The sequence below is a fragment of the Crinia signifera genome, chromosome 4 (assembly GCF_055691185.1).
Source record: "Crinia signifera chromosome 4, ASM5569118v1, whole genome shotgun sequence".
In the NCBI taxonomy this organism is placed as follows: Eukaryota; Metazoa; Chordata; class Amphibia; order Anura; family Myobatrachidae; genus Crinia; species Crinia signifera.
The window spans coordinates 288,336,158-288,361,204 of NC_139220.1; the positions used below are offsets into that span (position 1 = coordinate 288,336,158).

At 46.6% G+C, this 25,047-nt stretch overlaps 1 protein-coding gene across 3 annotated transcripts in view; it reads right to left on the reverse strand.

The window, feature by feature from the left end:
- The window catches only part of LOC146075584 (CD209 antigen-like protein C), a 52,162-nt gene that overhangs the window by 5,762 nt on the left and 21,353 nt on the right, over nt 1–25,047 (reverse strand). For all 3 annotated transcript variants that reach the window (XM_083184958.1, XM_083184957.1, XM_083184955.1), the window contains 4 exons: nt 23,672–23,743; nt 23,165–23,218; nt 19,922–20,070; nt 4,307–4,410 (listed from right to left, as the gene is read on the reverse strand). In XM_083184958.1, the coding sequence (XP_083041084.1) occupies nt 4,307–4,410; nt 19,922–20,070; nt 23,165–23,218; nt 23,672–23,743 (379 nt within the window). The remainder of the gene's footprint in view (nt 1–4,306; nt 4,411–19,921; nt 20,071–23,164; nt 23,219–23,671; nt 23,744–25,047) is intronic.

Below are 25,047 nucleotides of genomic sequence, written 5' to 3' on the forward strand. Positions count from 1 at the left end.
CAATTTTGAGCCCCAGGTTCCTGAGTTTTTGGCCAACCCAGGAATCCAATTTGATAGTACAGGCCTCAAAGAAATTGACTTTTTCAAAGTCTTTTTCTCTGATGATTTTATCAATTTAATGGTGGACCAAAGTAATTTATATGCCCAGCAGTTTATTGCCCAAAACCCCACGTCATCATTTGCTAGGTGGACCCCTGTAGATGCAGTAGAGATGATGACGTTTTGGGGTCTGGTGTTACATATGGGCATAGTTAAAAAGCCAGAAATTAGGCAATATTGGAGTACAGATGTTCTGTACAGCACCCCACTTCATCGTATGGCCATGACCCGGACTAGTTTTGAGACGATCCTTAAATTTTTGCATTACAACGATAATGCACAGTGCCCACCCAGAGATGATCCCCCCTTTGACCGGCTATTCAAAGTCAGGCCGGTCATTGATCATTTCTGCGCCAAATTTGCTGAGATGTACATCCCCCAAAAATTCATTTGTGTAGACGAGTCACTTATACATTTTAAAGGAAGGGTTAAATTCCGCCAGTACCTTCCCAATAAGAGGGCAAGGTATGGCATAAAAATGTATAAGCTGTGCGAAAGTACCTCAGGGTACACCCACAGGTCTAGGGTATATGAAGGGAAGGACACAAGAATTGAACCGCCAGAATGCCCCCCCTCCCTCGTAGGTGTTAGTGGAAAGATTGTCTGGGATTTAGTGCACCCCTTCCTGGATAAGGGTTATCACCTCTATGTGGATAACTTTTACACCAGCATCCCCCTGTTTAAGGCCCTTGGTTCAAGAGGTACAGCAGCTTGCGGTACTGTGCGCAAGAACCAAAGAGGCCTCCCAAAAACGCACGTTGCCCAATTACTGAGAAAGGGTGAAAGCAGGGGAATATGCACCGAAAATATGTTGTTGGTCAAATTTAAGGACAAGAGGGATGTCCTTATACTGACAACAATTCACGGAGACAGTACCACCTCCGTCCCTGTACGAGGTACCAGTACCCACACCTCAAAACCTATTTGTATCCTTGATTACAATAAGTACATGGGCGGAGTGGATCTTTCAGATCAGGTACTGAAGCCGTACAGTGCCCTGCGGAAAACAAAAATATGGTATAAGAAGCTGGCCGTGTATATCATTCAGATGGCACTGTATAACGCTTACGTACTATTCCGTTCTACCAGCCAGACGGGGACATTTATGCACTTTCAAGAGGAAGTCATAAAGGGCCTAATATTTGGGAACCAGCAGGCAGAGGGCCCCAGTACTTCTAGTACTGGCCCCAGTACTTCTAGTACTGGCCCCCGTATTGTATCAGGGCAGCATTTTCCTAACAAAATCCCCTCCACTGGAAAAAAGGGCAGGACACAAAAAAGGTGCAAAGTTTGCTATAAAAAGGGAATACGAAAGCAAACTATTTTCCACTGTGAAACTTGCCCCGACAAACCCGGCCTATGTATGAAGGAGTGCTTTAAAATATACCACACATCTATGGATTATTAGGTTCATCATTTCACCGTGCTTCGGGGGTCTTGCTAATGCGACATAGCACCCACCATTCATTCCACCAGAATGTGTGCTGCAAAATCCAAATATCACTCCTTCCCTTCTGAGTCCTGCCATGCACCCAAATGGTATTTTTTGGTCAGATATGAGGCATTGCCGTACTCGGGAGAAATTGGGGCACAGATTTTGGGGTACTTTGTCTCCTTCATTCCTTGTGAAAATGAAAAATTTTGAGCCAGAACTGCATTTTTGTGTAAAAAATTTATTTTTTCATTTTCACAGCCCAATTGTACCAAAATTGGTGAAACCCCTGGGGGTTTGAAATGTACACTATACCTCTAGATGAATTCCCTGAGGGGTGTAGTTTGCAAAATGGGGTCACTTGTGGCGGGGTTCCACTGTATTGGTGCTTCGGGGGTCTTGCTAATGCGACATAGCACCCACCATTCATTCCACCAGAATCTGTGCTGCAAAATCCAAATATCACTCCTTCCCTTCTGAGTCCTGCCATTTTTTGGTCACATATGAGGCATTGCCGTACTCGGGAGAAATTGGGGCACAGATTTTGGGGTGCTTTGTCTCCTTCATTCCTTGTGAAAATGAAAAATTTTGAGCCAGAACTGTATTTTTGTGTAAAAAAATGTAATTTTTCATTTTCACAGCCCAGTTGTACCAAAATTGGTGAAACCCCTGGGGGTTTGAAATGTACACTATACCCCTAGATGAATTCCCTGAGGGGTGTAGTTTGCAAAATGGGGTCACTTGTGGGGGGGTTCCACTGTATTGGTGCTTCGGGGGTCTTGCTAATGCGACATAGCACCCACCATTCATTCCACCAGAATGTGTGCTGCAAAATCCAAATATCACTCCTTCCCTTCTGAGTCCTGCCATGCACCCAAATGGTATTTTTTGGTCACATATGAGGCATTTCCGTACTCGGGAGAAATTGGGGCACAGATTTTGGGGTGCTTTGTCTCCTTCATTCCTTGTGAAAATGAAAAATTTTGAGCCAGAACTGCATTTTTGTGTAAAAAAATGTAATTTTTCATTTTCACAGCCCAGTTGTACCAAAATTGGTGAAACCCCTGGGGGTTTGAAATGTACACTATACCCCTAGATGAATTCCCTGAGGGGTGTAGTTTGCAAAATGGGGTCACTTGTGGGGGGGTTCCACTGTATTGGTGCTTCGGGGGTCTTGCTAATGCGACATAGCACCCACCATTCATTCCACCAGAATGTGTGCTGCAAAATCCAAATATCACTCCTTCCCTTCTGAGTCCTGCCATGCACCCAAATGGTATTTTTTGGTCACATATGAGGCATTGCCGTACTCGGGAGAAATTGGGGCACAGATTTTGGGGTGCTTTGTCTCCTTCATTCCTTGTGAAAATGAAAAATTTTGAGCCAGAACTGCATTTTTGTGTAAAAAAATGTAATTTTTCATTTTCACAGCCCAGTTGTACCAAAATTGGTGAAACCCCTGGGGGTTTGAAATGTACACTATACCCCTAGATGAATTCCCTGAGGGGTGTAGTTTGCAAAATGGGGTCACTTGTGGGGGGGTTCCTAACTTTTAGCATCTTATGGTGCCTAGAAACCTACATGGTGCCTAAAAAATAATCTCATAAAAAGGAGGCTCCAAAATCAAGTAGGTGCTCCTTCTATTATGAAGCCTGTGGTTTGGTCAACGTGCACACTAGGGCCACATATAGGATATTTATGAAAACAAAAGAATTGGGGGAATCAATTTTTAGTCACATTTCTCTAGTAAAATCTACTATGTTCCTTAGAAAAATGTATTAAAATTGAAAATCTGCAAAAAAAATGAAATTTTGAAATTTCACCTACACTTTGTTTTAATTCCTGTGAAACACCTAAAGGGTTAACAAACTTCCAAAATGCTGTTTTGAATACTGTGAGGGGTGCAGTTTTTGAAATGGCATCATTTATGGGGGTGTCTAACATACAAGTCCCTCAAAGTCACATCAGAACTGAACTGGTCCCTAAAAAAATCAGTGTTTGAAATTTTCTTGAAAATTTGAGAATTTGCTATTCATATTTTAAGCCTCCTAGTGTCCAAAAAAATTAAAAGGAGGTTGAAATAATGATGGAAACATAAAGTATACATATGGTCTATGTTAGTTATTAACTATTTTGAGTGGTATGATTATTTGTCTCACAAGCAGAAAATTTAACATTTTGCAAATTGCAAAATTTTCAATTTTTTTACGACATTTTGGTATTTTTCACAAAAAAACACAGACTGAATCGACCAAAATTTACCACTAACTTAAAGTACAATGTGTCACGAGAAAACACTCAAAATCACTGGGATAAGTAAAAGAAAAAAAAAGTTATCCCCACTTAAGTGATGCATGTCAGATTTGAAAAAAAGGGCTCTGTCAGGAAGGCAAAAACAGGCTGCGTCGGTAAGGGGTTAAATGGCCACATAAATCACATACAGTACTCACTGGAATTCTCACTCTGGAGTTGGCCAAATACTATAGTGCACATATGGGGGAAATTTACTAAAGGAAATTTGTAAAAAAAATAGGTGTATTTTTATCCAGAAATACACTTATTTTTTACATTTACTATCCCGAAAATACGGCAATTCGTATTCGTATTGATAGCACATCAATACGAATACGGATTGCCGTATTTTCGGGATAGTAAATGTCAAAAATAAGTGTATTTCTGGATAAAAATACAACAATTTTTTACAAATTTCCTTTAGTAAATTTCCCCCATACTGTATGTAAATGTGTATAGCAGATTGCTTCATTTCTAACTTACGTGAACACTGGGGCTGTTCCATCCACATAAATCCAATCCTTGTTATTGACCTTTCTCAGCCCAATCCAGAACCTTTTATCACCAATTACTGGCCGCAGTGCTTCCTGTGAAAGACAACATTTCAAACCTTCAGCTATGAGGATTTATCATTTCATTCAGCAGGATAAGAAAAATATACAGAAATAAATGTAGCAAAATATACAGAATACATTATAATGAAGAGGTAGACAGTATGGATGGTGTAACGGTTAGCATTACTGCCTCACTGCACTGAGGTCATGGGTTCCATTCCCACCATGGCCCTAACTGTGTGGAGTTTGTATATTCTCCCTGTACTTGCGTAGGTTTCCTCCGGGTACTCCAGTTTCCTCTCACAATCCAAAAAATATATACTGGTAGGCTAACTGGCTCCCAACAAAATTAACCCTAGAATGTCTGTGTGCATGTGTTCATGTGGTAGGGAATATAGATTGTAAGCTCCACTGGGGCAGGGAATGAGGTGAATGTTCAGATATTCTCTGTAAAGCGCTGTGGAATCTGTGTGCGCTATATAAGAAACTGTTAATAAATAAGTAATTAAGAGGTGAATGCCAGGAATGCAAGGCTTGGTGAGAGGGCAAACACAAGCAAATATCCCACGACAGAACAAGTGTGGGAAGGGTTTGTGTAACAATGTCGTGCTTTTACGTAGCTAAAGAAATAGATGAAAAATTGTTAAAAAACAAAAACAAAGAGCAGACTCGGCCAACAGCATTCTACCAGATGATGTCTAAAGGGGCCCATACACGGTCCGTTAAACGGATCCGTTTGGGTCTTAATTAGCATGCATCGTATCGGATCGCATGCCTAGTGCATGCAATGCGATCCGATACGATGTTTAGCTAGTACAAAAAGTATGTGCAGCACATACTTTTTGTACCGTACTATGTGATGCGCGGGAGCGTGCATCGCATAGTACAAAACGGACGGTCCGGGAACGGACCGTCTATGGGTACCTTTAGTAAGAGACAGGGCACGCTAGTGACTTATGTACTGTAAAATGCACAATATGCAGGGCATTTCTCTGTTTTATATGGAGGTCCGTGAGGCTCTCTGTAAGATATGATGGCAAGATCACTCATAGTGTACTAGAGATGTCAGTCTGTAACTTTAATTGCACAGGAAAGCCACAGATGAGGCAGCAGCTCTTCACTTCAGAGTATTTTTATTATGAGATAGAATCATACTACATTCCCACATGGAGGCACACGTCGCACTCACCACCGACCAGTGTACTCTAGCAATGCTGTGCTGTTACTTGCAAATTTTCTGCATGCAAATAAGCATATTTTGAGCATATAAAGACACAGGGGGTTATTCTGGTTCACTCGCAAAGGCAAATTCACTCTCTAATGAACAAAACCATGTGCACTGCAGGTGGGGCTGATGTAACATGTGCAGAGAGAGTTATGGTGCATACACATGGAGCAATATGATCGCTGGTAATATATTGCTCAGTGTCCCGTTTTCATCAGAGACCAGAGATGGTCGCTGATGAAAATGACACACTGCCGGGAGAAGAGGCAGGGGAAGTCGCTGGTCGGAGCGTCAGCGACCATATTGCCAGCGATATATGCTGAAACCGCTCCCGTGTGTGTACACAGCTGTACATTTAGGTCGGGTTTGTACTTCAAACTGATATTGCAGTGTAAAAATAAAGCAGCCAGTATTTACTTTGCACAGAAACAAAATAACACCCAAATCTAACTCTCTGCACATGTTACCTATGCTCCCCGACCCCCCCCCCCCCCTCCCACACACACATGGTTTTGTCCATTAGAGAGAATTTGCTTTTGCAAGTGAACCAGAATCAGGCCCAAGGTCTTCCTTCCCTTCTTTCCTTAACCTTGTCTCAACTTCAGTAATCCGCATGTGATATATCAGGGGTTCTCTCTGCCACTCTGTCACCATTTTTCACTTTCAATTCTTCTTATAGTTAATGGAAACTTAGGTATTTTAAGTTGTACAGTAGTTCCTAAACACAGTCTTTTGTGCACATCTCACTTCCCTACATTAACAGTGACAGCGTAACACATGACAGGTAGGGGGAAATTTACCAATATGAAAAACCTAGTTTTTCGTATTGGTATTTTCCCTACGACTGCATACGACTGTTTAAGTCGTATGCAAAGTCGTGTTCCGGAGGATCAGTTACAAAGCAGTCATATACGACTGCTTTGTAACCCTCCGATGTCGTAGGAATTCGTATTAGCAGCCGTATATACGGCTGCTAATACGAATTATTTGTAGGCAGTCTGCACGGATCAGTCAGATCCGTGCAGGCTGCAAGGTGTAAAAAAAAATTAAATAAATAAATAAATAAAAAACCGGCGTGGGGTCCCCCCCACAGCCGAAACCAGCACCAGGCTGACAGAGGCTGGAGCCGGTAATTAAAAATCAGGGAACCCGACAAATAGGGGTTCCCTGATTTTTAACAACCAGCCCCAGGCTCCTGCTCTGGGGCTGGTTCCCAAAATACGGGGGACAAAATGACTAGGGGTCCCCCGTATTTTAAGAACCAGCCCCAGGCAAAACCAGCCAGCAGGGTAATGCCACAGCCGGGGGGAGACTTTTTATGCAAGTCCCCCCGGCCAAAGCATTAACCCTACCGACCAGTCAGCCTGGCCAGGGGCCCTGGGGGAGTGGGGACCCCCCCAATAAAGGGGTCCCCCCCCTCCAGGACTTACCTGACCAGGCTGAAGCCTGGTGCTGTCCTCGATGCCCCTGGGCGGTGGGCATCGAGCTTTCTAAAAAAATAGAAAAAACTATTGTTTTTTACTGTGGCACTACAAGTCCCAGCAAGCCTCCCCAGCAAGCTGGGACTTGGATAACCACAAGTCCCAGCCTGCTGGGCATTAAAGGGCCCGCTGGGTCTTGTAGTGCCACAGTAAAAAAAATAGTTAAATAAAACACACTGACACCCATTTTAAATAAAAGTTTAATACACACATTACATACATACTGATACTTACCTTTCTTGATCCCGTAGGTAGCCCTGGTCCTGATGTCCTGTGTCGTCCTCCAGGTCCATGTCGGCTGTCTGCGTCGTCCTCCAGGTCCATGTCGACGGTCCGTGTCGTCCTCCAGGTCCATGGCGGTGTCCGGGTCCGAAGAAATCCATGTTGGAGCTGTGGAAGGAAATCCTACTCACCTGGTCCTGCGCTAAAGAAGTCTTCTCTTGATCCGACGTAATCCAGGTAATCTTCACAGCTGTCGGCGCTCCCCGCTGTCTCTGCATCGCGCTGAGGAGAGATGCTGAGATGTTTCATATTCGGCGCCTCTCCTCAGACTGAATTCTATTGGCCGCCTAGCAGGCCAATCAGGAGCCGACTTTCTCGGCTCCTGATTGGCCTGCTAGGCGGCCAATAGAATTCAGTCTGAGGAGAGGCGCCGAATATGAAACATCTCAGCATCTCTCCTCAGCGCGATGCAGAGACAGCGGAGACAGCGGGGAGCGCCGACAGCTGTGAAGATTACCTGGATTACGTCGGATCAAGAGAAGACTTCTTCAGCGCAGGACCAGGTGAGTAGGATTTCCTTCCACAGCTCCAACATGGATTTCTTCGGACCCGGACACCGCCATGGACCTGGAGGACGACACGGACCGTCGACATGGACCTGGAGGACGACGCAGACAGCCGACATGGACCTGGAGGACGACACAGGACATCAGGACCAGGGCTACCTACGGGATCAAGAAAGGTAAGTATCAGTATGTATGTAATGTGTAGTGATGAGCGGGTCCGGATCTCCGAGATCCGGATCCGCACGGACGTCCTGAATCCGAATCCGGATCCAGGACGTCCGCGGACTCCCGCGCAGGCCCGGAGCCGAAATCGAGGCCCGACGTCACATTGGTGACGTCGGATTCTCGCGAGATCCGGATTACATAAAAGCCGGGACCCGCCGCCGCCATCTTCATTCTGTGGGGCGACGCAGAGCAGGCAGCAGTGCTGCCAGAGAGGGGGGTTTTATTTATTGCTCCGTGAGGGGGGTTTGCTGGAGCGTTGTGTGTGTCACTGTGCTGCTTGCTGCTAAAGAGCTGCAAGTACAGAGGGGGTTTAATCATTTTTATTGTGCTGCTGGAGAGTGATTTTTTTTTCTATATTGCTGTAGCCTGCTCATCTGTAATTTGTGTCACTGCTGCTGCTACAGAATACTACAGACAGAGGGGGGTTTATTGTACTGCCGCAGAGGGGGTTTTCTTTCTATATTGCTATAGCCTGCTCATCTCTAATTGTGTCACTGCTGCTGCTAGCCTGCTACAGAATACTACAGACAGAGGGGGGTTTAATAATTTTTATTGTGCTGCCAGAGAGGGTTTTTGTGCTGCCTGGCTACCTGTTATATGGTTGTAAACACCTACCAGGCAGTCACCTCTGTTGTTGCCAGTGCCACTACCTTGTACCTACCTCTCAGAGTATATAAAAAAAAATAAAAAAAAATTAAAAATATATAAAAATATAAAAAAAAAATAATTAAGTTGTTGTTGTTGCTGACATCACTGGCTGCCGTTAGATATCGCAGACTCAGTAATTAAATTTTTAACTGTGGTTTGCTGACGCCACTTGTTGTGTTACCTACCAGTGTATCCACTTTTGTATCTTGCTGCTGTTGTCACTGGCTAGTGACAACAACCAGCTGATATCTGGGTATCCAGTTTGCTGCCACCGCTGCCGTTACATATATCGCAGTAAATAACTCCGGTTTGCTGACGCCACTTGTTGTGTTACCTACCAGTGTATCCACAAAATAAATATTGTATCTTGCTGCTGTTGTCACTGGCTAGTGACAACCAGCTGATATCTGGGTATCCAGTTTGCTGCCACCGCTGCCGTTACATATATCGCAGTAAATAACTCCGGTTTGCTGACGCCACTTGTTGTGTTACCTACCAGTGTAACTATCCACAAAATAAATATTGTATCTTGCTGCTGTTGTCACTGGCTAGTGACAACCAGCTGATATCTGGGTATCCAGTTTGCTGCCACCGCTGCCGTTACATATATCGCAGTAAATAACTCCGGTTTGCTGACGCCACTTGTTGTGTTACCTACCAGTGTAACTATCCACAAAATAAATATTGTATCTTGCTGCTGTTGTCACTGGCTAGTGACAACCAGCTGATATCTGGGTATCCAGTTTGCTGCCACTGCTGCCGTTACATATATCGCAGTAAATAACTCCGGTTTGCTGACGCCACTTGTTGTGTTACCTACCAGTGTAACTATCCACAAAATAAATATTGTATCTTGCTGCTGTTGTCACTGGCTAGTGACAACAACCAGCTGATATCTGGGTATCCAGTTTGCTGCCACTGCTGCCGTTACATATATCGCAGTAAATAACTCCGGTTTGCTGACGCCACTTGTTGTGTTACCTACCAGTGTAACTATCCACAAAATAAATATTGTATCTTGCTGCTGTTGTCACTGGCTAGTGACAACCAGCTGATATCTGGGTATCCAGTTTGCTGCCACCGCTGCCGTTACATATATCGCAGTAAATAACTCCGGTTTGCTGACGCCACCTGTTGTGTTACCTACCAGTGTAACTATCCACAAAATAAATATTGTATCTTGCTGCTGTTGTCACTGGCTAGTGACAACAACCAGCTGATATCTGGGTATCCAGTTTGCTGCCACCGCTGCCGTTACATATATCGCAGTAAATAACTCCGGTTTGCTGACGCCACCTGTTGTGTTACCTACCAGTGTAACTATCCACAAAATAAATATTGTATCTTGCTGCTGTTGTCACTGGCTAGTGACAACAACCAGCTGATATCTGGGTATCCAGTTTGCTGCCACTGCTGCCGTTACATATATCGCAGTAAATAACTCCGGTTTGCTGACGCCACTTGTTGTGTTACCTACCAGTGTATCCACTTTTGTATCTTGCTGCTGTTGTCACTGGCTAGTGACAACAACCAGCTGATATCTGGGTATCCAGTTTGCTGCCACTGCTGCCGTTACATATATCGCAGTAAATAACTCCGGTTTGCTGACGCCACTTGTTGTGTTACCTACCAGTGTATCCACAAAATAAATATTGTATCTTGCTGCTGTTGTCACTGGCTAGTGACAACAACCAGCTGATATCTGGGTATCCAGTTTGCTGCCACCGCTGCCGTTACATATATCGCAGTAAATAACTCCGGTTTGCTGACGCCACTTGTTGTGTTACCTACCAGTGTAACTATCCACAAAATAAATATTGTATCTTGCTGCTGTTGTCACTGGCTAGTGACAACAACCAGCTGATATCTGGGTATCCAGTTTGCTGCCACTGCTGCCGTTACATATATCGCAGTAAATAACTCCGGTTTGCTGACGCCACTTGTTGTGTTACCTACCAGTGTAACTATCCACAAAATAAATATTGTATCTTGCTGCTGTTGTCACTGGCTAGTGACAACAACCAGCTGATATCTGGGTATCCAGTTTGCTGCCACCGCTGCCGTTACATATATCGCAGTAAATAACTCCGGTTTGCTGACGCCACCTGTTGTGTTACCTACCAGTGTAACTATCCACAAAATAAATATTGTATCTTGCTGCTGTTGTCACTGGCTAGTGACAACAACCAGCTGATATCTGGGTATCCAGTTTGCTGCCACTGCTGCCGTTACATATATCGCAGTAAATAACTCCGGTTTGCTGACGCCACTTGTTGTGTTACCTACCAGTGTATCCACTTTTGTATCTTGCTGCTGTTGTCACTGGCTAGTGACAACAACCAGCTGATATCTGGGTATCCAGTTTGCTGCCACTGCTGCCGTTACATATATCGCAGTAAATAACTCCGGTTTGCTGACGCCACTTGTTGTGTTACCTACCAGTGTATCCACAAAATAAATATTGTATCTTGCTGCTGTTGTCACTGGCTAGTGACAACAACCAGCTGATATCTGGGTATCCAGTTTGCTGCCACTGCTGCCGTTACATATATCGCAGTAAATAACTCCGGTTTGCTGACGCCACTTGTTGTGTTACCTACCAGTGTAACTATCCACAAAATAAATATTGTATCTTGCTGCTGTTGTCACTGGCTAGTGACAACAACCAGCTGATATCTGGGTATCCAGTTTGCTGCCACTGCTGCCGTTACATATATCGCAGTAAATAACTCCGGTTTGCTGACGCCACTTGTTGTGTTACCTACCAGTGTATCCACTTTTGTATCTTGCTGCTGTTGTCACTGGCTAGTGACAACAACCAGCTGATATCTGGGTATCCAGTTTGCTGCCACTGCTGCCGTTACATATATCGCAGTAAATAACTCCGGTTTGCTGACGCCACTTGTTGTGTTACCTACCAGTGTATCCACAAAATAAATATTGTATCTTGCTGCTGTTGTCACTGGCTAGTGACAACAACCAGCTGATATCTGGGTATCCAGTTTGCTGCCACCGCTGCCGTTACATATATCGCAGTAAATAACTCCGGTTTGCTGACGCCACTTGTTGTGTTACCTACCAGTGTAACTATCCACAAAATAAATATTGTATCTTGCTGCTGTTGTCACTGGCTAGTGACAACAACCAGCTGATATCTCGGTATCCAGTTTGCTGCCACCGCTGCCTACCGTTAGATATCGCAGTACATAACTCTGGTTTGCTGACGCCACTTGTTGTGTTACTGATATATATCCCATTTTGTATCTTGCTGCTGTTGTCACTGGATAGTGACAACAACCAGCTGATATCTCGGTATCCAGTTTGCTGACACAGCTGCCTACCGTTAGATATCCAAAATATGGAGGATAAAAAAAAAGGAAAAGATGAGGAGCCACTTCGTCGTGCTTCTGAAGCTGATGCCACTAGTCATCATGACATAGGCGATGAAATGCCATCGACGTCGTCTGCCAAGGCCGATGCCCAGTGTCAAAGTAGAGGGCATGTAAAATCCAAAAAGCCAAAGTTGAGTAAAAGGCCCTTAAAAAGAAAAAGCAAATCATTGGAGGAGAAACTTAAAGTTGCCAGTGTGCCATTTACAACGCGGAGTGGCAAGGAACGGCTACGGCCATGGCCTATGTTCATGACTAGTGGCTCAGCTTCACAAGATGATCAAAGTCCTCCTCCTCCTCCTCCTCCTCCTCCTTCTCCCACTTTAAAATTTAAGAGATTTAAGGTGTCACCAACAAAAATCCAGCAAACAACTCTGCCTTCCAAAGAAGACATGGTATCACAAATCCCAGTGGAGAGTCCAAGGGTGTTGGTGGTTGCGATGCCTGACCTTCCCATCACTGTACGGGAAGAGGATGCTCCTTTCAGCATTCGCAGCACACCCTCTGCATGTGCTGGAAGGATCACAGACAGTGCAGTTGCAGATGTCGATAATGAAGGTGTCAGTGTTGTACACCAGGAGGAGGATATTGATGAAGCTGGTGCTGAGGGAGAAATTGACGAGGAGGACGATGCTGATGCGGTTTGCTTAAATGAGGCACCGGGCAAGACAGTTGTTGTCCGTGAGATCCCAAAGGGCATCACCATGCCTGGACAGAAGACCAATAAATCCACCTCTTCGGTCTGGAATTATTTTTATCCCAAACCGTCCAACAATTGTTTTGCCATATGTAGCTTATGCAAAGCTCAAATAAGCAGGGGTAAGGACGTTTCCCACCTAGGGACATCCTCCCTTCTACGTCACTTGAAGAGCGTTCATAAGTTGCTGTTTAGTTCAGAAACTGTGGCTAAGAATGTACACAGTCCAGGGACAACTAAATCCCTTTGTCCTGTTGTGTCCACGTGCCCAACTACACCGCAAAGTCCCTCCTCGTCAATTTCTTCCTCAATGAGGATTGGGAGTAGTCCTATAGGCCATGTTACTTGCCTGACTGACTCCTCTCCTATCCGGGATTCTTCTGGAGGATCCTGCATTGCTACGCCTCCTACTGCTGCCGCTGCTGCTGTTGCTGCTGGGAGTCATTCATCATCCCGGAGGGGAAGTCGGAACACTTATTTCACTAAGCAATTGACTGTCCAACAGTCCTTTGCCATGAAGATGAAGTATGACAGCAGTCATCCAATGGCAAAGCGGGTAACTGAGGCCTTAGCAGATCTGATTGTATTAGATGTGCTTCCGGTGTCCATAACTGCTGGAGTAGGATTTAGACGATTGATGGACTTAGTGTGTCCCCGTTACAAAATACCGTCAAGATTCCACTTCGCTAGACAGGCGATACCGAAGCTGTACAGTAAAGTGCATAAAAGTGTTCTCAGTGCCCTAAAAAATGCGGTCATACCCACTGTCCACTTAACAACGGACATGTGGACAAGTGGAAAAGGGCAGACTAGGGATTACATGACCGTGACAGCCCACTGGGTAGATGAATCACCTTGTCCAGCAGCAACAACAGCAGCAGCACCAGTAGTAGGACCTGGGAAATGCCAGCTCCTTCCTAGGCAGGCTACGTTGTGTGTAACCGCTTTCCGTAAGAGGCACACCGCCGATAACCTCTTACAGAAACTGAGGGTAATCATTGGGCAATGGCTTACCCCTCTTAGACTCTCCTGGGGATTTGTGGTGTCAGACAATGCCTGCAATATCGTGCGGGCATTAAAGCAGGGCAAATTCCAGCATGTGCCCTGTTTTGCTCACACGATAAATTTGGTGGTCCAGAGTTTTCTAAGAGACAACAGAGCTGTGCAGGGGACTCTTTCGGTGGCCCGAAAAATTTGTGGCCACTTTCGTCATTCGGCGGCTGCATGCCAAAGACTGGAGCGGCAGCAAACACTGTTGAACCTGCCCCTCCATCAGCTGAAGCAAGAGGTCGTAACGCGGTGGAACTCAACCCTCTATATGCTTCAGAGGATGGAGGAGCAGCAAAGGGCCATTCAAGCCTATACATCCACCTATGACATAGGCAAAGGAGGGGGTATGCACCTGACTCAAGCACAGTGGAGAATGATTTCAGTGTTGTGCAAGATTCTCCAACCCTTCGAACTTGCCACACGTGAAGTCAGTTCAGACACTGCCAGCTTGAGTCAGGTCATTCCCCTCATCAGGCTTTTGCAGAAACAGTTTGAGAAAGTGAAGGAGGAGCTGAGACGGAGCGAGTCCTCTAAGCATGTGGGACTTGTGGATGAAGTCCTTCATACGCTTTGCCAGGATTCGAGGGTGGTACAAATTTTGAAATCAGAGGAGTACATTTTGGCCACCGTGCTCGATCCTCGGTTTAAAGCCTACGTGGTGTCACTCTTTCCGGCGGACACAAGCCTGCAGAAGTGCAAAGAACTGCTGGTTAGAAAACTGTCATCTTCTGAAGTGGAAAGTGACTCAGCAGCACCTTCTCCTTCATTTTCTCCAGCAACTGGTTCTGCAAGGAAACAACTGCGATTTCCTAAACCCCCCGCTGGTGGTGATAAAGGACCAAGTTTGGACATTTGGTCTGGGCTGAAGGACCTTCCAACAATTTCTGACATGTCTACTTCCACTGCCTATGATGCTATCACCATTGACAGAATGGTGGAGGATTATATGGGTGACAGCACCCAAGTAGGCATGTTAGAGAGTCCTTACCAGTACTGGCAGAAAAAAAAGGAAATTTGGAAGCCCCTGTACAAACTGGCTCTATATTACCTCAGTTGCCCTTCCTCCAGTGTGTACTCCGAAAGAGTTTTTAGTGCAGCTGGGAACCTTGTCAGCAATAAGCGTAGGAGGTTGCTTCCAAAAAATGTGGAGAAGATGATGTTCATAAAAATGAATTATCAATTCTACGAGAAAGACCAGCGTCCACAAAGTACACAGGAACCTGTGGTGGTGGATTCCAGCGGGGACGAATTAATACTCTGTGAGGGTGAGGAAGAACAAGATACTGATGGTGGTGAGGAATCGCTGGATGAGGATGAGGACGACCTTTTGCCTCTGTAGAGCCAGTTTGTGCAGGGACATATTAAATGGCAGCTTGTGATGTGGGGGCCCAAACGAACCAATCATTTCAGCCACAGTCGTGTGGCAGACCCTGTGGCTGAAATGATTGGTTTGTTAAAGTGTGCGTGTCCTGTTTATACAACATAAGGGTGGGTGGGAGGGCCCAAGGACAATTCCATCTTGCACCTCTTTTTTGTCTTTTGAATAATGTGCTCTTTGGGGCCTAGTTTGGGTGGGAGTGCCGTAGGACAATTCCATCTTGCACCTCTTTTTTGTCTTTTGAATAATGTGCTCTTTGGGGCCTAGTTTGGGTGGGAGTGCCCTTGGACACTTCCATCTTGCACCTCTTTTTTGTCTTTTGAATAATGTGCTCTTTGGGGCCTAGTTTGGGTGGGAGTGCCGTAGGACAATTCCATCTTGCACCTCTTTTTTGTCTTTTGAATAATGTGCTCTTTGGGGCCTAGTTTGGGTGGGAGTGCCGTAGGACAATTCCATCTTGCACCTCTTTTTTGTCTTTTGAATAATGTGCTCTTTGGGGCCTAGTTTGGGTGGGAGTGCCCTTGGACACTTCCATCTTGCACCTCTTTTTTATCTTTTGAATAATGTGCTCTTTGGGGCCTAGTTTGGGTGGGAGTGCCGTAGGACAATTCCATCTTGCACCTCTTTTTTGTCTTTTGAATAATGTGCTCTTTGGGGCCTAGTTTGGGTGGGAGTGCCCTTGGACACTTCCATCTTGCACCTCTTTTTTGTCTTTTGAATAATGTGCTCTTTGGGGCCTAGTTTGGGTGGGAGTGCCCTTGGACACTTCCATCTTGCACCTCTTTTTTGTCTTTTGAATAATGTGCTCTTTGGGGCCTAGTTTGGGTGGGAGTGCCGTAGGACAATTCCATCTTGCACCTCTTTTTTGTCTTTTGAATGATGTGCTCTTTGGGGCCTAGTTTGGGTGGGAGGGCCCTTGGACAATTCCATCTTGCACCTCTTTTTTTCTTTTGAATAATGTGCTCTTTGGGGCCTAGTTTTTCTATCTGCCACTGCAGTGCCACTCCTAGATGGGCCACGTGTTTGTGCCGCCCATTTGTCTTGCTTATCATAGTCATCCAGCTACCTCGGTGCAACATTTTGGCCTAAAAACAATATTGTGAGGTGTGAGGTCTTCAGAATAGACTGTAAATGAGTGGAGAAGAAAGCTGATGGGGTTAATAATAGCATAGGAGCAAAAAAACACCTAAATTATGCAATGTTAACCATTTTTATGCTTTTTTCAAAAAAATCAGAACCCAAAACCCAAAACCTTTAGGGGGTGTTTTGGCAAAACCCATTAGAACCCAAAACCTGAAGGTAATCAGAACCCAAAACCCAAAACCCAAAACGCGAAAAAGTGTCCGGTGCACATCTCTAGTAATGTGTGTATTAAACTTTTATTTAAAATGGGTGTCAGTGTGTTTTATTTAACTATTTTTTTTACTGTGGCACTACAAGACCCAGCGGGCCCTTTAATGCCCAGCAGGCTGGGACTTGTGGTTCTCCAAGTCCCAGCTTGCTGGGGAGGCTTGCTGGCACTTGTAGTGCCACAGTAAAAAACAATAGTTTTTTCTATTTTTTACACCGCTATCAGCTCGATGCCCACCGCCCAGGGGCATCGAGGACAGCACCAGGCTTCAGCCTGGTCAGGTAAGTCCTGGAGGGGGGGGACCCCTTTATTGGGGGGTCCCCACTCCCCCAGGGCCCCTGGCCAGGCTGACTGGTCGGTAGGGTTAATGCTTTGGCCGGGGGGACTTGCATAAAAAGTCTCCCCCCGGCTGTGGCATTACCCTGCTGGCTGGTTTTGCCTGGGGCTGGTTCTTAAAATACGGGGGACCCCTAGTCATTTTGTCCCCCGTATTTTGGGAACCAGCCCCAGAGCAGGAGCCTGGGGCTGGTTGTTAAAAATCAGGGAACCCCTATTTGTCGGGTTCCCTGATTTTTAATTACCGGCTCCAGCCTCTGTCAGCCTGGTGCTGGTTTCGGCTGTGGGGGGGACCCCACGCCGTTTTTTTATTTATTTATTTAATTTTTCTATTTTTTTTACACTGAAGCCTGCACAGATCTGACTGATCCGTGCAGGCTAAAACGCAAATACGACATGAAAATGGTGTTCTATTTTCCTGTCGTATTTGCGTGGGTGTTTTACACCACTAAGCAGCCGTATTATCAGTACGGCTGCTTAGTAAATCAGAAACCACCATTCTTTTGAATGGTGATTTCTGTCGTATTCTATCGATGGTGTAGACATTCGTATTTGTAAATACAAATACGAATGTTCCATCTTTAGGACTACGAATTGTTGTATTTTTGGGATTGTAAATCCCGAAAATACAAATTCGTAAAAAAAAGGTGTATTTCTCCCTACGAATACACCTTTTTTCTACGAATCCATTTTGGTAAATGTCCCCCGTAGTGTCTAGAGCGTCTATGGCAAACAGACACCCGGAGTACGTGACACCACCAGGCAGCGACACCGGAAGCAGGGTTGGCGGTGATGATGCCAATACACACTCGTGGGTCATTTGAGATAATAATTTTGCACAGTACAGTTGTTCACACCTTGATAAAGAGGTTCCACCTCGAAACATCGGTTATATGTGACACAAATATAGTTTACATGCACAAACCCTGGGTGCCGCTGCCTGTCTATAATATTAGAAGAGTGCATCAAGAACAGCGGTGTAGCTAGGTGCCATGCTGCCCGGAGCAAGGGCATATTTCTCGCCCCCCCCCGGTAATGACTTGGGGGCGTGGCTAACGGAATCTGCTGCGCTATATAAGAACTAGTAACGGAATCTGCTGCGCTATATAAGACACTGTGACGGAATCTGCTGCGCTATATAAGACACTGTGACGGAATCTGCTGCGCTATATAAGACACTGTGATGGAATCTGCTGCGCTATATAAGACACTGTGACGGAATCTGCTGCGCTATATAAGACACTATGACGGAATCTGCTGCGCTATAGAAGACACTGTAACGGAATCTGCTGCGCTATATAAGACACTGTGACGGAATCTGCTGCGCTATAGAAGACACTGTAACGGAATCTGCTGTGCTATATAAGACGCTGTAACGGAATCTGCTGCGCTATATAAGACACTGACGGTATCTGCTGTGCTATATAAGACACTGTAACGGAATCTGATGCGCCATATAACACGCTGTAATGGAATTTTCAGCGCTATATAACAACCTGTAACGGAATCTGCTGCGCTTTATAACAACCTATAAGACACTGAGGCACAAGCATCATTATAGTTACCCTGAGCACCCCCAGACTGCTAACCTATTCCTGCACACCTCTAGGACTGAAGCACCGTGTCCAAGATTTCATGGGACCCCCAGAATGAAGCCCCCAGGCCAGGCAGCTGTTGTGACTTCAATAACCAATGGCTCAGCCTTCCTAATGTTGTCTGACTGCTGCAAACGCCTGTCACATGTGGGAGGAGCATATACTGAACTCTAATCAGGCAGACAGCTGAGCACAGGCCGCTGATAAGAGGAGCGGACGAGAGAGACCTCCTTAACCCCAGTGACAGCTGGACCAGGCCATGGTGCGTGCGCCGGGCACCTCCTTCCTTGCAGCAGCAGCAGATCCTGAGCATCTTCAATGCGTCGATGAAGACCCCGTCGGCGCTGCCTCCTCCAACCTGCTGCGGGGTCTGCGGCACGATAGAATGCCACTGCCAGGCGCCCACACCGAAGCCCGCTGCCGCTTGCTCCCCAAGCGGTAGCTGCCTTGCGCTAGAACCGCCACTGGAGAGGACTGGTCAGCCCGCCGCCCGGCCCCACCGTCCGTGACGCTTGGCAGCAGGGACCGGGCGAGCAGGGCAGGAGGCAGGTGCCGGGCAGGGCAGCCGCCGCCACTGCGCACGCTGCCCGTTAGTATAGTACAATGATTCAAAGTACTATACTAATGGGCAGCGTGTGCAGCGCCGGCGGCTGCCATGATGCTTGAACTTGTGCAGACTGCAGGTGGGGCGGGCCGGCAGCACCATTTGACCAATCGGCGCCCGGAGCATGAGCTCCGGTGGCTCCGCCCTCCCTACGCCTCTGATCAAGAAAGTCAATCTCCATCTGGGCTCCCTCCTCTCTAGCTGGCAGCTCAGTAGCCTCTGTGCGCTAGAGTCACTAGGAGACCCTAGCACTGTACCAGAGTCTAGTATGCACGAGCAGGTCTCCAGGAAAATGGTGTGGCGGACACAGGGCCGGCGCCACCACTAGGCAGCTCTAGGCATTTGCCTAGGGCCCCGGCCACTGGAGGGCGGCAGTTTGGACAGTTTAGTGCAACTCCCCCCCCCCTCCTCCGGAGCGACTAGGCTGCCGCCGCATCGCCCGTTCCCCCTCCCCACCCCTGGAGTTACTTTCGCCGCATCACCCAACACTCCCCGCTGGCGATGGTGGGCCTGAGGGACAAATACTTTCACGATTATGACATCATCATCTCGCCAGCGCGTCTGTCAGGCTGCGGCTCTACAGACGGCCCTTGACAGTGGGCAATCGGGGGAGAGGCAATGGAGGCTTTCTTAGACAAACGGGAAACTGGTAAAGCCTCCTTGAGGGTTGCCACCAATCCCGGGAGAGGTGGCAACCCTATGTATGAGGCATGGTGAGGATTGCTCAGTGGCATCAGGGGAGGGAAAACACCAGTGGATTGGCAATACAATATTTACCAGTTCAGTCCTGCTATTAAGGACGAGGAGGGTGGAGCCATGTGTGCTGCATTCCTTCTGTGAATTCTCCCAGTTCTGATGAGATTTGGACAAAAAATAACATTTGGAACCCAGCAAAGTCCACTTATCAGGACATAAACTGCAGAGGCCTGTATGGGAGACAAAGCAAAGGGCTCAGAGAACACGATCAATAGCAAAGTGCTGTATAGTATACATGTATGTGCCGGTGGCGGATTGGCCCACCGGGTGGGCGAGTCCAATAGACCCCTTGGCGGGCTGGTCCAATGGCAGGCTGCCTGATAGGCAGGGCTGCTGTTCCGCGGCCACTTGCAGAAACAGGAAACTTGGTGCTGCAAGCCAGGAGCAGCACTACAGCTGCCTGCCAGCCAGAATAAAAAGACTCCTCCCAGGCGAGGGGGTGAGCGGATTGGCGGCCGGGTAAGCAGGGTAAGTACATCAATGCAGACACAGTAACCCTGTTGGTGCCCGGCCCTATACGCTCCACTGTGGGATGGAGGGGAAAGGGGGTTTGTTGGACACTGCAGGGAGAAGGAGCCCTGTGCGGGGGAGGGTGGTCGCAGGGTGCTGCAGGGAGAAGGAGCCATGTGCGGGGGAGGGTGGTTGCCGGGTGCTGCAGGGAGAACAGAGTTGACGGAGAAGGGAGGGGGGTTGTTGAGTGCTGCACAGAGAAGGAAGCGACTGTTGTGGGTCAGAGGTTGCTGGCCACTGCAGGGGCTGCTGGCAGCTGCTTCATATTGCTGGGTGGGAGAGGGAGTTAATAGTTGCTGGCAACTTATATGTGTTGATTGGTTTGTCAGCATCTTTGTGTCTGCATTTGTGTGTGTCTGTTTGTCAGTATATTAGCATCTGCATGTGTGTCAGTGCCTGTTTGCTTTTGGCAGTATCTTTGTGTTGGCATTTTTGTGTGTCTGTCAGTATTTTAGCATCTGTTTGTGTGTTAGCGTCTGTATATGTGTGTCAGCATCTTTGTGTTGGCATTTGTGTATGTCTGTGTCTGTGTGTTTCATCGTCCTTTTGTGTGTCAGTGTTGGTGTGTGTCAGTGTCTGTCTGCCAGTGTGTCAGTCCCCTAGACACAGTACCCCCCCAAGCCAGAGTCGTACACTATGCACACCATATTTTTTTTATTGTGGAGGGCAGTGTCTTATTTATTCTTTATTCCTGTTTCAGCTAATGTGTGTGTGTGTGTGTGTGTGTGTGTGTTTGTTTAATTTCCTGTGGGGGCCACTATGTTTTTATTGTTCTATGTGTTTTTTTCCTGTGGTGCCAATGCAGGGGCATTTGAATGGGGGGGAGAGCAAGGGGGTAGTTTTCCCAAACATGAGAGACGGCGCCAACACTGAATGCACAGTGAGATGCCTGGCAGGAGCAGCGCTCTCCCTGCTCTGCTATATACCCTGCTGTTGTGTTCAATGTTACTGTCACTACCTAGTATAATGTGTGTTATGAGCTGTACCTGGCATAATGTGCATAAGTGACTCTACCTGGCATAATGTGCAAAAACATCTCTACCTGGTTTAATGTGTATATGCAACACTATCTGGTATAATGGCTGAAATTTAATAGGATGAGAGATTCAGAAAGTGAGAGATTTGGTAAGAAATCTCCAGGTTTTTTTTTAAAGCGGCAATCATTTACACTGCAAAATCAAACTGGTTTTGCAGTGCAAATGATTGCCGCTTTAAAAAAAACTGCAGATTTCTTACAAAATCTCTCACTATCTGAATCTCTCATCCTATTAAATCTCACCCAATGTGTTTTATGAGCTGTACCTGGCATAATGTTCATAAGTGACTACCTGGCATAATGTGTGTAATGGGCTCTATCAGACGTAATGTGTGCAAGAAGCGTTAACTGGCATAATGTGAATAAGTTGAGCCACCTGGCATAATGTGTACATGTAGCAACTCGCTACTCCTTAAAGTTCCATACAGATACAAGCGACTGGTCAAAGGTGCCAAGATGGTAGGGGTGCCAAACTGTGATTTTATCTTGGGGGCCCCCCTCCCAACCAAAAAATGGGCCAATGTGTGTGTTTCCTGTTGGGGCCTAACTAAGACTAAAGGGCACTAAGTGTTCTTAGCCTGAGCATCTGTGCATGCGGACGAACTGTGCATGCCTCCTAATGCTCATCGTACAGAGTTACAGTACGGATTAGGAGATTTTGGGGTTTCCTAAGGCGGTTACAGGGGTTGGCGAACCAGATGCAGAGGTAACGCAGTATGGGCATGTTGCACCTGGCTTAGGGCTGGTGAAAGTGTAAGGAAGGCTACAACTGTGTTCAACTCAGAATCAAGCCCTGTAAGGAAGGATTCTGCCATCCTTGACTGAACACACCCCCTCAACTGACCCCGCCCCTATTAGGGCTGCATCCATAAATTTCCCGGGCTGGTTTTCCATCCCAATCCACCCCTGTGTATGTGCATAATATTGGACCTTATTCAGGTCCATTCGCAAGCCCATATGCATTCGCACGGGGGTGATGTTTTTTTGAATGCACATGCCAACTGTTTGCAGGGTGCACGCACTCATCCTTGCGGGCGGAGGCTGTGGGCGACGGGCTGGCCCATTAGCATATGGGCCAGCCCGCCCATATGCGTTCCCATGAGAACATGAGGTCTAAATCCATCTCTGACTATGTGTGTGTGTGTCTATACTGTAGATCGATTCACTATAGGGCAGCAGTGATGTGGATATTGCATATGGGCAGTAACACTATGGCATTGGTCCCCCTATTGCTGTATAACAGCCCTTCTTTTTTCTGGGAAGGATTTCCGCTGTGCTGTGGAATATATCACTTCAGCAAATTTGGATCCTGTGTTCCACAAGAGCATTAGTGAATCCTGGCAGTTGGCGTTCCAGTGCATGCCGGGGTGTTGGATGGGCTTAGGTTCGAGATCATGTTCATTGCACCAAAACTGGCCAAACTTTCCTCTAGCTGTACTGTGCTGCTTCATCAAGCCAAAAAAATGCAAAGCATGTCCCCCTCTTCTGGACCATCTCTTTTTATAGTAGGCGCCAAGTAAAATAAAAGATCCTAGATTTTCTAAGAAACCTGTGGATTTCTAATTTTTACATTCTTCATCTTACACAGCGGCCATCCCTCTGCTGTGTCTATTGACATACAGGTTTCTTCAGATGTGCTCTGTGCCCCCTCTAGTGGTGAGAACGGATATGAAGTTATTATGAATAGAAATGTTGCTTCCTCTGAATACTGTACTTACCCAAATGTTCTTTAATGGATTTTATATCAGTCTTTAGAGCGTTTATTTCATTCACTGAAAGATACAAATGGAAATCAGCAGAAGTTCTTAATTGGATGCTAGAAAGCTCTGGGAAACAGGTAGGCTATAGTAATGGGTACCAGGGTCCTAAGAACGTCACAGTTAGGGCCAGATGTACCAAGCTTCAAAAAGTGATAACATGGAGAGTGATAAACAACCAGCCAATCGGCTCCTACCTGTCATGTTACAGACCGGGGGGGGGGGGGGAATATGTATTAATCCTGATGAAGTGATAAAGTGGAAGGTGATAATGCACCAGCCAATCAGCCCCATAACTGTCATTTTTCAAGCCCAGCATGTAACCTGACAGTTCGGAGCTGTTAGCACCTGATGCTGCAAGCCCCTCCTTGCAGCATCCAATGTTAACAGCTACTAACTGCAACATCAGCAGACCAAGCTGAGCTGCTCTTCCCCTGGTGATAGCGGAGGACTGTGTCTCACACTCACCTTGGTCGTCTTTCTTCAGGTATTCCTTCCACAACTCTATTTCCTTCACGGTTGACTCTTGGGCTAAAGAGACTATATGATAATATAAATTAATACATTTAGTACGTAAAGCAGGGATTACTAGATAAACATATTTTGTGGTCCTATAACTATGTCAGAGTATTATAGCATTTGGAAAATAATATGAATAGGAAGCAGTTTGATATAACACTATCTGTCTTGCATTTGAATACTTTAAATGCACTGCAGGCTGAGGGACTGGGGACACAGCCAGCAGCTCACAGAGATGCTATTTATGCCCCCACAGCGGCAAAAATGGTGGCGTGGCCTTGCGGATATAGGCCATACCCCCTTACCGATAGGCCATGTCCCCAAAAATCGGGCACGCACCTTCGGCACGTGATGTGTCTCTCCATGAGCCAGTCCAATGTTGGGAGGTATGCAACCACACAGTGTACAGAAGTCTTACATCATGGTATATATAACACCCAGGCTATCAGTGTTCCTCACTCTGAAAATCAAAGGGATTTAGAGGGTTATTTAGACCTGTTTGCACGGCTGTGAATTTGCAGTCTTGGCAGTTATCGTGCGACTGCGTATGGGTATGCAGGGCTTAAAGTGGTCCTGATGAAGTTGTGGAACTCCTTATTCTCTGCCAATTAATTCATCCCCCTTTCTTCCCTCACCCCTGCGTCCTCTAGGCTGAGCCAGGACCAGTGGTACGGTATTTGGCACCCCCTTGCAAGCGATAATGTTTTTCTGTTATATAGATTGTAAGCTTGCAGCAGGGCTCTCCTCCCTCCAAGTCTGTCTGTTGTTACCCAGTTTGTTTTATCACTGTCTACTATTGTAAAGTGCATCGGAATCTGCTGCGCTATATAAGAAACTAAATAAATAATACCGCTTTCAGACCGCACTCTAGACCCGGGTTATTGCCGTGTTCTTGCGGCCCCAACACGGGTCAAGGTGCGGTCTGAAAAGACCACCACGGGTTGAGCAACATGGGTGTTCAACCCTGGTAATGACCAGGGTTGAACACGACTATGACCTGTGTCAAGTGCAGTGTGAACGGGTGCCTGGGTCGAGCGACCCGTGTCCCGCTCACAGTATGGAGGAGGCAGCACTGTCAGCTCCAAGTACTGCCTCCTTCCGAGCCCCCGATGACGCGTCGCCGCCCAGCTCCGCCCCATGTGACGTCACCGACTCGGCAATATGCCGTGGCGGTGTCGGAACTTTCAGACCGCATTGCCGTGTTGCTCTGGGGATGGGACCCGTGTCCTAATCCCGTGTGCGACACGGCATTTGCGGTCTGAAAGTAGTATTAATAAGATAGAAATACTGTGCAGAGCCAAGGTGATGGAGGTGGAACTGGTTCT